Source organism: Heterodontus francisci, chromosome 17, assembly GCF_036365525.1.
Source record: "Heterodontus francisci isolate sHetFra1 chromosome 17, sHetFra1.hap1, whole genome shotgun sequence".
NCBI classification, from domain to species: domain Eukaryota; kingdom Metazoa; phylum Chordata; class Chondrichthyes; order Heterodontiformes; family Heterodontidae; genus Heterodontus; species Heterodontus francisci.
In genome coordinates this window covers 96,221,462-96,234,918 of record NC_090387.1, presented here as the reverse complement: position 1 = coordinate 96,234,918, position 13,457 = coordinate 96,221,462, and the positions used below count along the sequence as shown (strand labels likewise).

At 44.6% G+C, this 13,457-nt stretch overlaps 1 protein-coding gene across 4 annotated transcripts in view; it reads left to right on the top strand.

The window, feature by feature from the left end:
• LOC137379296 (coiled-coil domain-containing protein 102A-like) overlaps positions 1 to 13,457 on the top strand; it is a 647,611-nt gene that overhangs the window by 397,466 nt on the left and 236,688 nt on the right. For all 4 annotated transcript variants that reach the window (XM_068050031.1, XM_068050033.1, XM_068050032.1 and 1 more), the window contains one exon: positions 12,211 to 12,420. In XM_068050031.1, the coding sequence (XP_067906132.1) occupies positions 12,211 to 12,420 (210 nt within the window). The remainder of the gene's footprint in view (positions 1 to 12,210; positions 12,421 to 13,457) is intronic.

Genomic DNA, 13,457 nt, shown 5'->3' with positions numbered 1-13,457 from the left:
AAAGGAGCAGAAGTCACAGGGTAGTAATTATGGGGGATTTCAACTTCCCAAATATTGATTGGCAACTATTTAGATCGAATAGTTTGGATGGGGTAGTGTTTGTGCAGTATGTCCAGGAAGCTTTTCTGACTCAGTATGTAGACTGCCCGACCAGAGGGGAGGCAATATTGGATTTGGTACTAGGTAATGAACCAGGGCAAGTGATAGAGCTGTTGGTGGGCGAGCACTTTGGAGATAGTGATCACAATTCTGTAGCATTCACTGTGGTAATGGAGAGGGATAGGTATGTGCAACAGGGCAAGGTTTACAATTGGGGGAAGGGTAGATATGATGCTGTCAGGCAGGAACTGAGGAGCATAAGTTGGGAGCATATGCTGGCAGGGAAGGGCACGGTCGAAATGTGGAACTTTTTCAAGGAGCAGATAGTAGGGGCCATTGATAAGCATGTCCCTGTCAGACAGGGAAGGGATGGTCATGTGAGGGAACCGTGGTTGACAAGAGAGGTTGAGAGTCTTGTTAGGAAGAAGAAGGATGCGTATATAAGGTTGAGGAAAAAGGGCACAGGCATAGCTCTGGAGGGATACAAGATGGCCAGGAAGGATCTGAAGAAAGGGATTAGGAGAGCTAAGAGAGGGCATGAAAAATGCTTGGCGGGTAGGATAAAAGAAAACCCCAAGGCCTTTTACGCGTATGTCAGAAATATGAGGATGACTAGGGGGACCGTAGGTCCGGTCAAGGACAATAGCGGGAGACTGTGTGTTGAGCCGGAAGAGATAAGTGAGGTTTTGAATGAGTACTTCTCTTCGGTATTTACGAATGAGAAGGGGTGTATTACTGAAGAGGACGGTGGGAAGCAGACTGGTAAGCTCGAGGAAGTGCTCGTTAGGAGGGAAGATGTGTTGGGGTTTTTGAATAACTTGAAGATAGACAAGTCTCCCGGGCCTGACGGGGTATATCCAAGGATGTTATGGGAAGCAAGGGATGAAATTGCAGAGCCGCTGGCAATGATCTTTTCATCTTCTCTGCTGACGGGGGTGGTACCAGGTGATTGGAGGGTGGCAAATGTTGTGCCCCTGTTCAAGAAAGGGAATAGGAACAACCCTGGGAATTACAGGCCAGTTAGTCTTACTTCGGTGGTAGGCAAGTTGATGGAAAAGGTGCTGAGGGATAGGATTTCTGAGCATCTGGAAAGACACTGCTTGATTCGGGACAGTCAGCACGGTTTTGTGAGGGGTAGGTCTTGCCTCACAAGCCTGATTGAATTCTTTGAGCAGGTGACCAAGCAAGTGGATGAGGGTAAACCAGTGGATGTGGTGTACATGGATTTTAGTAAGGCATTTGATAAGGTCCCCCATGGTAGACTTATGGAGAAAGTCAGGAGGCATGGGATAGTGGGGAATGTGGCCAGTTGGATTAAGAATTGGCTAACTGATAGAAGGCAGAGAGTGGTCTTAGATGGTAAATACTCAGCCTGGAGCCCAGTTACCAGTGGCGTGCCGCAGGGATCAGTTCTGGGTCCTCTCCTGTTTGTGATTTTTATTAACGACTTGGATGAGGAAGTCGAAGGGTGGGTCAGTAAATTTGCAGATGATACAAAGGTTGGTGGAGTTGTGGATACCGAGGAGGGCTATTGTCGTCTGCAAAGGGACTTGGATAGGTTGCAGTGCTGGGCTGAAAAGTGGCAGATGGAGTTTAACCCTGAAAAGTGTGAGGTCGTCCATTTTGGAAGGACAAACATGAATGCAAAATACTGGGTTAACGGTAGGGTTCTTGGGCATGTGGAGGAGCAGAGAGACCTTGGGGTCTATGTGCATAGATCATTGAAAGTTGCAACTCAAGTGGATAGGGCTGTGAAGAAGGCATATGGGGTGTTAGCGTTCATTAGCAGAGGGATTGAATTTAAGAGCCGTGAGGTGATGATGCAGCTGTACAGGACCTTGGTAAGGCCTCATTTGGAGTACTGTGTGCAGTTCTGGTCGCCTCATTTTAGGAAGGATGTGGAAGCCTTGGAGAGGGTGCAGAGGAGATTTACCAGGATGTTGCCTGGAATGGAGAATAAGTCTTACGAGGAAAGGCTGAACATTCTAGGCCTCTTCTCATTAGAACGGCGAAGGATGAGGGGTGACATGATAGAGGTTTATAAGATGATCAGGGGAATAGATAGGGTAGACAGTCAGAAACTTTTTCCCCGGGTGGAGCAAAGCGTTACAAGGGGTCATAAATTTAAGGTGAAGGGTGGGAGATATAAGGGGGATGTCAGGGGAAGGTTCTTTACCCAGAGAGTGGTCGGGGCATGGAATGCCTTGCCCGGGGAAGTTGTTGAGTCAGAAACTTTAGGGACTTTCAAAAGGCTTTTGGATAGGTATATGGATAAAGGAGAATGATGGGGTATAGATTAAATTGTCCTTGACAGAGGACAAAGGATCGGCACAACATTGTGGGCCGAAGGGCCTGTTCTGTGCTGTATGTTCTATGTTCTATGTTCTATGATTCACAAAGTAATCATGATCAATGCAAGGTTAAAGGATATGAGTACTACTTGCTTTAGGTTTACTGATGGCAGCACCTGGTGGTCGCTCGAGAGCGGTAATCCCATCTCTCGCAGCTGGAATAAGCCATTTTAGAAACACTGATCTAGCCTCTCATGAGATGCCTGTGCTGCTGAACAAATCTTCTATGAAAAAGGCAGAAATGAAACTTGACATGGAGTGTTATAAGGCAATTATTTTTGGAAAGTCATTGGATCTGCAGTTTACCCAGTCAGGACATTATTGTATCACCTGAACAAAACATGATGTTTCTCATCAGAGTGGTAGACAAGTGTTAATGGTGATAAGAATCAGAGAGAAATAAAATAAATTGTCTTAAAGTTGCAAGGACAACTTGCTCACCCTACTTGTCAAAGGTTAAAAATCCTGCTAAAAGAAGGAGGTGTAGATGATGCAGAATATATGGGCTAATTAATAGTAGAGATTAGTGAGAAGTGTGAAATCTATAAAAAAAGTATTGGAGGACACTGCCATGTCCTATTGTAAGCCTTCCATCGGCACGTGACTTTAACAAGGTAGCTGCCATGGATCTAAAGGTATAGGATAAAGACAGAAATATTTTCATCTTACATTTTATTGACATGGCTACGAGATTCAATATTTCTACACTAATATATAGGAAAGGAGAAGAAAGTTATTGAAAATATAATTATGGGGATAGGGACTGGACTTGGGACACCAGCAAAGTTTTTGACCAATCATAGAGTTAAATTTGCTAATGAGGAGTTCAGGGATATGTGTGAGAATATGAACATCATGTTCATGAATACTGCAGCTGAGAGGTCTTCGCAGTGGTCTTTGTGAAAGGGATCACACTGTAATTGATGAAATGGTGTGTAAAACTTTGGTTGATTGACAAGTTGACAACATGGACAGTTCATGCAAATAATTCTTTCCAGATGGTTGGAGGATATAATCCTTACCAACTAGTCTATGGGCGAAATCCCAAATTGCTTTCTATCCTTTGTGATAATCCTCCTGCCCTAGAAGGTACCAATAGTTCCATTTATTTCTAGGCATTTAAATGTTTTGCCTGCAGGGGTACAGGCTTTCATCAAGGCTGAGGCATTAGACCTTCTGAGACAGTTCAATTCAGCAGATTTGGTGTACTATAAAAGAGAGGGACATAGGGAATGGAAAGTTCCCAGTAAGGTAACAGATCATGATGGTGAGACTATTTATCAAGCATGGTGATCAAACTGTTAAGGTTCATTGCTCACAATTAATCAGAATTAGTTATAAACTCTCAGACTGAGCAGAAGTAAATGAGGCACTTTGTACCTTAAATGCTCATGTTTTTGGTGATGAGAGTTCTGAGTGTGATAGGTCAAGGGTTGTATAGCTTTAATGTGAATGACAATGCTCCAGAGTCCTATCCTTCACCACCTGGCTATCTGAGTTGTAACGTTGGTGGTACTCATGCCTCTGAGTCAGGAGATTGTGGGTTCAATCCCTCTTCAGAGACTTGAGCACATAATCCAGACTGACACTCCAGTGCAGTACTGAAGGAATGCTGCACTGCCAGAGGTATACCCTTTCAGATGAGACGTTAAACCGAGGCCCCATCTGCCCTGTCAGGTGGATGTGAAAGATCCCACAACACTATTTTGAAGAAGAGCAGGAGGGTTATCCTCGATGTCCTGGTCAATATTTATCCCTCAATTAACACCTAAAGAAAGATTACCTGGTCATTATCACATTGTTGTTTGTGGGAGCTTGCAAATCATTTCCTACATTACAACTTTGGAGTGCCCTGAGGTGCTATATAAAAACAAGTTCTTTCTTCTTTTGCTAGTTCTGAAGAGCCTGTAATGTTCAAAGGGCAGAATTATACTCTATTCAATTCTATTGCAGCATGCACTCCTTTCTATTAAAAGTTTTTGATTTTGGAATCTAATTTCTGAGAGCCTTTTGTCTAAATGTAAGGCGTTCAGTTACCAGTTTATTTCTCATTTAAGCTAATGTGGAGGTGAATTGAAATTGAATTAAGTAATTTGATACATTAGCAGTTAAGACTGAAGTATATTCCTTTTTTCAGCCTTTCGTGATGGATGAATGTGTGTTTTTGTCGATGTATATTGGACGAACCTTTAGAAGATAAATGGTTTACTTTACAAGTCACTCCTTTTGTCAGTTCCATCTGACAGCACGGTACAACATTCAAAAGATGAGCGATGCTGTGATGAAATCTGACCCTAAAAGGTTTACAGTAGGACAGAGAAATGTTGGTGCTATGTAATATGGGATATTTATAGGTATGGCTTATACCGACATGAGATTCTTCAATTTTATGCACCGATTCTATTTTTCACACTGTGTATCAAATAATTGGTTTAATATCAGCAGCGCGATGAATAGCCTGTGTTGTGCTGCTGTTCTGAAAATGTTCAAGGGATGCCTGACTTCATGTTTGTGGCATCAGTGATTGTGAAAATCAAACCAGCAGCTGTATTCTTGTGATGGGATATTAAATGTCAGAAATGATCATTACTGTTCTGTTTTCATATTTTCAGTTTAAGTTTAGGGAGCAGCTAATAATTCTGAATGAGTGATGTTGACTCTAAAGTTCCAGCATTGGATGGTAGAGATGAGTGTAGACTAAGCCCAAATTGTCTTTATATTATTTCAGCAGAAGGACCTTTTAATATCCACCAAAATAGGACTCGTCCAAAACTCTGCTGCCCATTTCTAAACTCGCACCAAGTCCTGTTCCCCTATCACCCCTGTGCTCCATGATCTACATTGGTTCCCGGTCAAGCAACATCTCAATTTTAAAATTCTCATCCTTCTTTTCAAATCCCTCCATGGCCTTGTCCCTCCCGAGCTCTGTGATCTCCTCCAGCCCCACAACCCTCCAAGATATCTGCATTCCTCTAATTCTAGTTTTTTGAACATCCCCAATTTTAATCACTCCACCATTGGTGGCCGTGCCTTTAGCTGCCTAGCCGCATACTCTGGAATGCCTTCCCTAAACCTCTGCGCCTCTCGACCTCACTTTCCTCCTTTCAGGCACTCCTTAAAACCTATCTCTTTGACCAACTGCCCTGATATTGCTTTGTGTGGCTCAGTGTCTAATCTTGCTTTATAACGCTCCAGTGAAGCACCTCAGGATGTTTTACTACATTCAAGGTGCTATATAAATACAAGTTGTTGTTGAATCTGTGATTAACATGTTAGATGTGCAATGCTACTCAGTGTAAATGGATTGAGGCCAGTTTTAGAGTTTAGCGTTTTAGAGAAGTCTAAGTCAGGCTTCTTTTGGACTCACCTGCTTGTGCAGTGTTAGTAAGTTCACCACTGCAGTGTTCCTAATTATTCCCTGCTAAACTTTGTTAGGTGTCAGTTTCTTACCCTTTGACCCTGTGGTTTCAGTGAGCTGCCTTGGACTGAGTAAATGTGATCTGTGTGGAACTTGCTGTTAAAAAACGAACGTGAACAGTCAACATGATGAGCTCTAATATGTGCAGAACACTGCAACCAGGAAAACACTGTGGATCACCATCCAGTTGTGACAGAAACCTAAATCCTAATCACAGTAAGAGATGAGTATTGTGAAACAAACGAGACACATGGTAGGTCATTTTCATCATCATTGCCTGGAAGGTACACTGGCAAAGTGGCTTACCTGTCTGTTAGAACCTGCCAGGCTTTCATTCCCATTGAACTGCATTCATCTGGTAAATAGAATCAGAATCACAGAATAATACAGTGCAGAAGAGGCCCTTCGGCCCATCGAGTCTGCACCGCTGCATGAAAGACACCTGACCTGTCTACCTAATACCATTTGCCAGCACTTGGCCCATAGCCTTGAATGTTATGACGTGCCAAGTGCTCATTCAGGTACTTTTTAATGAATGTGAGGCAACCTGCCTCTACCACCCTCCCAGGCAGTGCATTCCAGACCGTCACCACCCTCTGGGTGAAAAAAGTTCTTCCTCAAATCCTCCTTAAACCTCCTGCCCCTCACCTTAAATTTGTGTCCCGTCGTAACTGACCCTTCAACTAAGGGGAACAGCTGCTCCCTATCCACCCTGACCATGCCCCTCATAATCTTGTACACCTCGATCAGGTCACCTCTCAGTCTTCTCTGCTCCAGTGAAAACAACCCAAGCCTATCCAACCTCTCTTCATAGCTTAAATGTTCCATCCCAGGCAACATCCTGGTGAATCGCCTCTGCACCCCCTCCTGTGCAATCACATCCTTCCTATAATGTGGCGACCAGAATTGCACACAGTACTCCAGCTGTGGCCTTACCAAAGTTCTGTACAACTCCAACATGACCTCCCTGCTTTTGTAATCTATGCCTCGATTGATAAAGGCAAGTGTCCCATATGCCTTTTTCATCACCCTATTAACCTGCCCTTCTGCCTTCAGAGATCTATAGACAAACACGCCAAGGTCCCTTTGTTCCTCGGAACTTCCCAGTGTCAGGCCTTTCATTGAATACTTCCGTGTCACATTACTCCTTCCAAAGTGTATCACCTCACACTTTTCAGGGTCAAATTCCATCTGTCACCTTTCTGCCCATTTGACCATCCCGTCTATATCTTCCTGTAACCCAAGACACTCAACCTCACTGTTAACCACTCGGCCAATCTTTGTGTCATCCATGAACTTACTGATCCTACCCCCCACATCGTCATCTATGTCATATATATAAATGACAAACAATAGGGGACCCAGCACAGATCCCTGTGGTATGCCACTGGACACTGGCTTCCAGTCACTAAAACAGCCGTCTGTCATCACTCTCTGTCTCCTACAGCTAAGCCAATTTTGAATCCACCTTCTCAAGTTACCCTGTATCCCATGTGCATTTGCTTTCTTGATAAGTCTCCCATGTGGGACTTTGTCAAGGGCTTTGCTGAAATCCATGTAAACTACATCAACTGCACTACCCTCATCTACACACCTGGTCACATGCTCAAAAAGTTCAATTAAATTTGTTAAGCATCACCTCCCTCTGACAAAGCCATGCTGACTATTCCTAATCAAATTTTGCCTCTCCAAGTGGAGATAGATTCTCTCTTTCAGAATTTTCTCCAATAGTTTCCCGACCACTGACGTGAGACTGTAGTTCCCTGGCTTATCCCTACAACCTTTCTTAAATAGTGGGACCACATTAGCTGTTCTCCAGTCCTCTGGCACCTCCCCCGTGGCCAGAGAAGAATTAAAAATTTGGGTCAGAGCCCCTGCAATCTCCACTCTCGCCTCCCACAGCATCCTGGGACATAAATCATCCAGACCTGGAGATTTGTCCACTTTTAAGCCTGCCAAAACCTCCAATACCTTGCCACTCCCTTTGACAATTTGCTCAAGAACCTCAAAGTCTCTGAGTTCCATATCGACATCCTCACTCTCTTGGGTGAAGACAGATGTGAAGTATTCGTTCAATACCCTACCAATATCCTTTGGCTCCACCCACAGATTTCCCTCTTGGTCCCTAATGGATCCAACTCTTTCCCTGGTATTCCTCTTCCCATTGATATACTTATAGAATAACTTGGGATTTTCCCTACTTTTACCAGCCAGAGCTTTCTCATATTCCCTCTTTGCTCTCCTAATTGCTTTCTTAAGCTCCATCCTACATTTTCTGTACTCCACTAATGCTTCCATTGATTTGCTCTCCTTGTATTTGCTAAAAGCCTCTCTTTTCCTTCTCATCGTACCCTGAATGTTTCTGGTTATCCATAGTTCTCTGGGCTTGTTGCTCCTACCTATTATCCTGCAGGGAAAATGTTGGGCCTGTACCCTCCCCATTTCCTTTTTGAATGCCCCCCACTGCTCTACTGTAGATTTCCCGACAAGTAACTCTTTCCAGTCTACCTTGGCCAGATCCTGCCTTATTTTACTAAAATTCACTCTTCCCCAATCCAAAACCATTTTTTGCAACTTGTCTATTTCTTTCTCCATAACAAGCTTAAATTGTACCATGTTGTGGTGGCTATCACCAAAATGCTTCCCCCACCATCACATCAACCGCCTGTCCGGCTTCATTCCCCAGAATTAGGTCCAGCACTGCACCCTCCCTTGTTGGATCCTCTGTACATTGAGCTAAAAAGTTCTCCTATATACATTTCAAGAACTCCACTCCATCTAAGCCCTTAACACGATGACTATCCCAATTAATGTTGGGAAAGTTGAAATCACCTAATATAATGACCCTATTATTATTTTTACACACCTCTGCGAATTGCACACATATTTGCTCCTCAATTTCCCGCTGACTATCTGGGGGTATATAATAAACACCTAGCAATGTGGCTGTCCCTTTTTTATTCCTAAACTCTACCCATAAAGCTTCATTTGATGCCCCCGCCAAGAAATCATCTCTCCTTACTACAGTAACTGACTCCTTAACTAATATTGCAATGCCCCCTCCTCTTTTACCCCCTCCTCTGTCTCGCCTGAAGATTCTATATCCCGGGATATTGAGCTGCCAATCCTGCCCCTCCCTCAACCATGTTTCCGTGATGGCTACTATAATCACAATTCCATGTGTCAATCATTGCCATTAACTCATCCGTTTTACCTGTAATACTCCTGGCATTAAAGTAGAGGCCATCCATCCTGGTCTTACTCCCTTGAAACTTACTTCGGCTGTATTCCCTCTGACTTGTTTGCTTTCCTGTGTTTAGCTGTGTCCCTATTCTGCTCGGAGTCTGCATCCCCTCCCCCTGCCAAATTAGTTTAAACTCCTGACAACAGCACCAGCAAACCCGCCAGCAAAGATGTTAGTCCCCCTCTGGTTCAGATGTAGACCGTCCCCCTTGTACAGGTCCCACCTTTCCCAGAAACGGTCCCAGTGGTCCAGTAATCTAAAACCCTCCCTCCTGCATCAACTCTTAACACACGCACTCATCTTATTCTCTTATTTCTATACTCGCGAGCACATGGCACTGGGAGTAATCCAGAGATTACAACCTGAGGGGTCCTGCTTTTTAGTCTGCTGCCTAACTCCCTGAATTCTTAATGCAAGACCTCATCCATCTTTGTACCGATGTCATTGGTACCACCATGTACCATGACCTCTGCCTTATCACCCTCTCCCTTCAGGATGCCTTGCAGCTGTTCAGTGACATCCCAGGCCCTGGCACCAGGGAGGCAACACACCATCCTGGAGTCACGTTGATGGCCACAGTAGTGCCTATCTGTTCCCCTGACTATCGAATCCCCTATTACTATTGCTCTTCCTCTCTTTTCCCCTTCCTGTGCAAACAGGCTGCTTGTGGTGCCAGAAGCTTGGCTCTGTCCGCACACCCTGGAGGAACCAGCCTCATCAGCCTCCAAAATGGAATACCGATTTGCAAGCGGGACCCCAGGGGACTCCTGAACTACCTGCCTGATTCTCTTGGACTGCCTGGTGGTCACCCATTCCCTTCCTTCCTCAAGTCCCTTCCGCTGCGGTGTGACCACCTCTCTAAACGTGCTATCCACGATGCTCTCAGACTTGTGGATGCTCCACAGTGTTTCCAGCCGTCGTTCCAGCTCTGAAACCCGCGCTTCCAGGAGCTGCAGCTGGACACACTTCCTACACACATGCTGGTCCCGGGGACTGGAAATGTTCCTGGATTCCCACATGCAGCAAGAGGAGCAAACCATGGCTTTAAGCTCTCCTGCCATGATTAAACCCTTTAAATTTAAAACTTTAGAAGACTATTATAATAAAAAAAAATCAACTAAGTCTTGCTAAAACGATGACTTACAATTCAATCCAGTTTGAAAAATACCCACCAGGACTTACTCACCAGTCAGCTGTGCTCTTTGGAAACTCTCCGCTCCCCTCACAGTCTTTGAGGACAGGTAGGAAATGAAAGGAGCTCCTCGCTCCCTCCTCACCGAACTCCCTCAGTCACAAAATTCCCACTTTAGCACTTTAATGCAGCCCCAAGTTAGCGCTCCTGTGCAAATGAAGTCAGCACTGTAAGATGGCCCACTTTTATACTGTCTGACTCTAGCCCCTGAAAACTGGTTTCAGCCAGTTATCTAATTAACAAGGTGCAGCTGCAAGCAGAGCCTGAGTGAACTCTGTTTAAAGCTGGTCTAAAACTCACCTTCTCCAACCCAAACAGCAACTGTTAATTTTCTAAATAAAAGAAAGACTCGACTTTAGATAAAACTAACCCTTAATTACCCTCAGTCACAAAACTCCCACTTTAGCACTCTATTGCAGCCCCAAGTCAGCACTCCAGTGCAAACTCTCAGCCTAATAAAAGGAGCTGTTTTCTTCAGGTTTTTAGTTCTCCAAATCTATCATTCAGTGGTTGATTTTAAATCCAAATGGTTTCAAACAGATGTTACAACCAATTAAATATGCTATTTGCCCCCAACTTTCTATGGCCAGTTCATCGTGCATAGCTTCAGGTGCAAATGTGGACATAATCAATGAGCACTTGCAACAGGAGCAGAAAATTATAATTTGTGAAATTTAAAAGGATGCAAACAATTAAAGGGATGTGTCAAAGTCCTTACAGCCAGAGGCAAGGCTTCAAAGGATTTGAATCTATTCCAGCCTTTGGTTAGGTTGTAGCAGGAGAAGCCTGAAAAGTTAGAAATGGAAAGAAAGTGAAGAGGGCAGATGAGAATTATTGTCACTCTGGAGTTGTTGGGACTCAGAATGGCTTGCCGGAAAAGGTTTAAGGAACTGATTCCATGAATAACTTTCATAGGGAGTTAGACAGGTATGTGAGGATGAGGAACCTACAGGGTCCAGGAGAAAAAACAGGGATATGGGACTAAGCACAACTGCTCTTTCAAAGAGCCAGTGCAAGCATGGTGGGCCGAATGGCCTCCTACTGTGCTGTAAGTTTCTATAATTCTATGAAATGCAAGATGGGATGCATGAGCCTGCAGACAAGTGAGGGTGTGTCCCAGAATGACGCCTGCTGCTCAACTGCAGGAGGTGATGCATGACATGGCATGGTGCTCCTTTTTACCACCCTCTTGGCCAGCTTTGCAGTCTGTATGGAAGGAGGTGCAGTCAGGCTGCAGGCCAAAATACTGTCGCTGACTGTGTCAGCCATGTGTTACAGGATAGCTACAGGTCTCCAGGCAGCAGGTGGCACAGCTCACTACACTTACTGCCAGGCAAGCATGATAGTACATGCACATATGTTTGATTAAATCTTGGGTGCAGAGATCAGGCCAAGCTGAGTGTTGGTCACACTGGCATAAATTCTTTCATGCAGTGTCACTGTAAGTATAACATACCATGACTACTGTGCTTCCAGGGAGCAGATCAATAAAAGTCTTGCATTTTATATCATCCTTCACTACCTCAGGACATCTCAATGCACTTTACAGCCAATGAAATACTTTTTGAAGTGTAGTCACAGTACTAATGTCGGAAATACAACATCTAGTTTGTGCACAGCAAGATCCCATAAACAATGCAATGTAATAATGACAAGATAATCTGTTTTTGTGATGTGGATTGAGTGATAAATATTGGGCAGGACACCAGGGAGAACTCCCCTGCTTTTCTTCGATCTAGTCACCTGGGATCTTTTACATCACCTGAGAAGGCAAAGGGGGTCTGATGTTAGACACTGCAGGTAACCCGCATTACAGATCTCCACCCAGTTGTCCCATGGTGTTCGTCCGATGTTAGATACAGTGGGTAACTGGCATGCTAAATGTGTCTTTACTTCCTGTGCACAGATGGAGCGTCTCCAGGCAGAGAACACAGCTGAGTGGGGTAAGAGGGAGCGGCTGGAGACTGAGAAGCTGAACCTTGAAAGAGAGAACAAAAAGCAGAGGGCACAGATTGAGGATCTGGTAGAAGTGTTGGCCAAAAAGAGGAAGCAGGCAGCGAGCGCCCTGGACACTGACCTAAAGAGCATTCAGACTGAGCTTTTTGAGAAGAATAAGGTAAAGGAATGGTGCTTTTAGTGAATTCTTACTTTGGTTGTGGCTGTCACAAAGGAATGCTATACTATATCAAACCAGAGCTTTCTGTCGGTCCCTGCAATAGTATATCACGACCCAGATGTTTGTTATTATCATGACTGGAGAATACCTCTTCAACTGCTGTCTAGCCACATGCGATATTGTAGCAAGAGGTTTTTGAAGCAAATGGGAAAAGTAAAGTACAGCAGACTGTACAAACTACACAAGAAAAGTTGAACCGAAGCTTTGGGAGATGAATAGTAACTTACAAAAGCACATTTGAGATTGAAAAAGGAGGCCGAGGGATAAGAGTAGCGAAAGATGTTAAACCTGTGTTTCTGCTCCGTCTGCCTTTTCTGTGCTGTCCTTCCAACACAAGCTGCCTGCATCTCTTATTCCTCCTACAACATAATGATTGTCTTGTCTGCTTCTAAAGCTTCTTTATACCGTGAATCCTTTTATTACTGATACACAATACTGGAGAGCAACTTTCCACCAACTGGTACGAAATTAAATTTTAAAAAGTTTGTCTCCTGCAATACTACCTAGTCTGTTCTGGTTATGTAGATAATCCAATAAATGGTGCGAGCATTTGAATTTCAGAAAGTATGTGCTTTCCCTTGTATAGATTTTAGTGGAACGAGTCCTAATGTTCGCCAAGGGCAGTGAGTATGTAGTATAGCCTGTCAAGTGGACAGCGGAGGAGGATAGCCTGAGCAAATTCATCCAGGTACCAGCTGGATGTTTGTCAGAGAAAGTAAATAAAGGGGCAAAAGAGGTCGTGGTGTCAAGGGACAGAGGGGGAGAGAGGTGTCTGGGGACAAAGGGGGAGAGGGGTGTCTGGGGCCAGAGGGGGAGAGGGGTGTCTGGGGCCAGAGGGGGAGAGGGGTGTCTGGGGCCAGAGGGGGAGAGGGGTGTCTGGGGCCAGAGGGGGAGAGGGGTATCTGGGGACAGAGAGGGAGAGAGGTGTCTGAGGACAGAGGAGGAGAGGGGTGTCTGGGGACAGAGGGGGAGAGTGG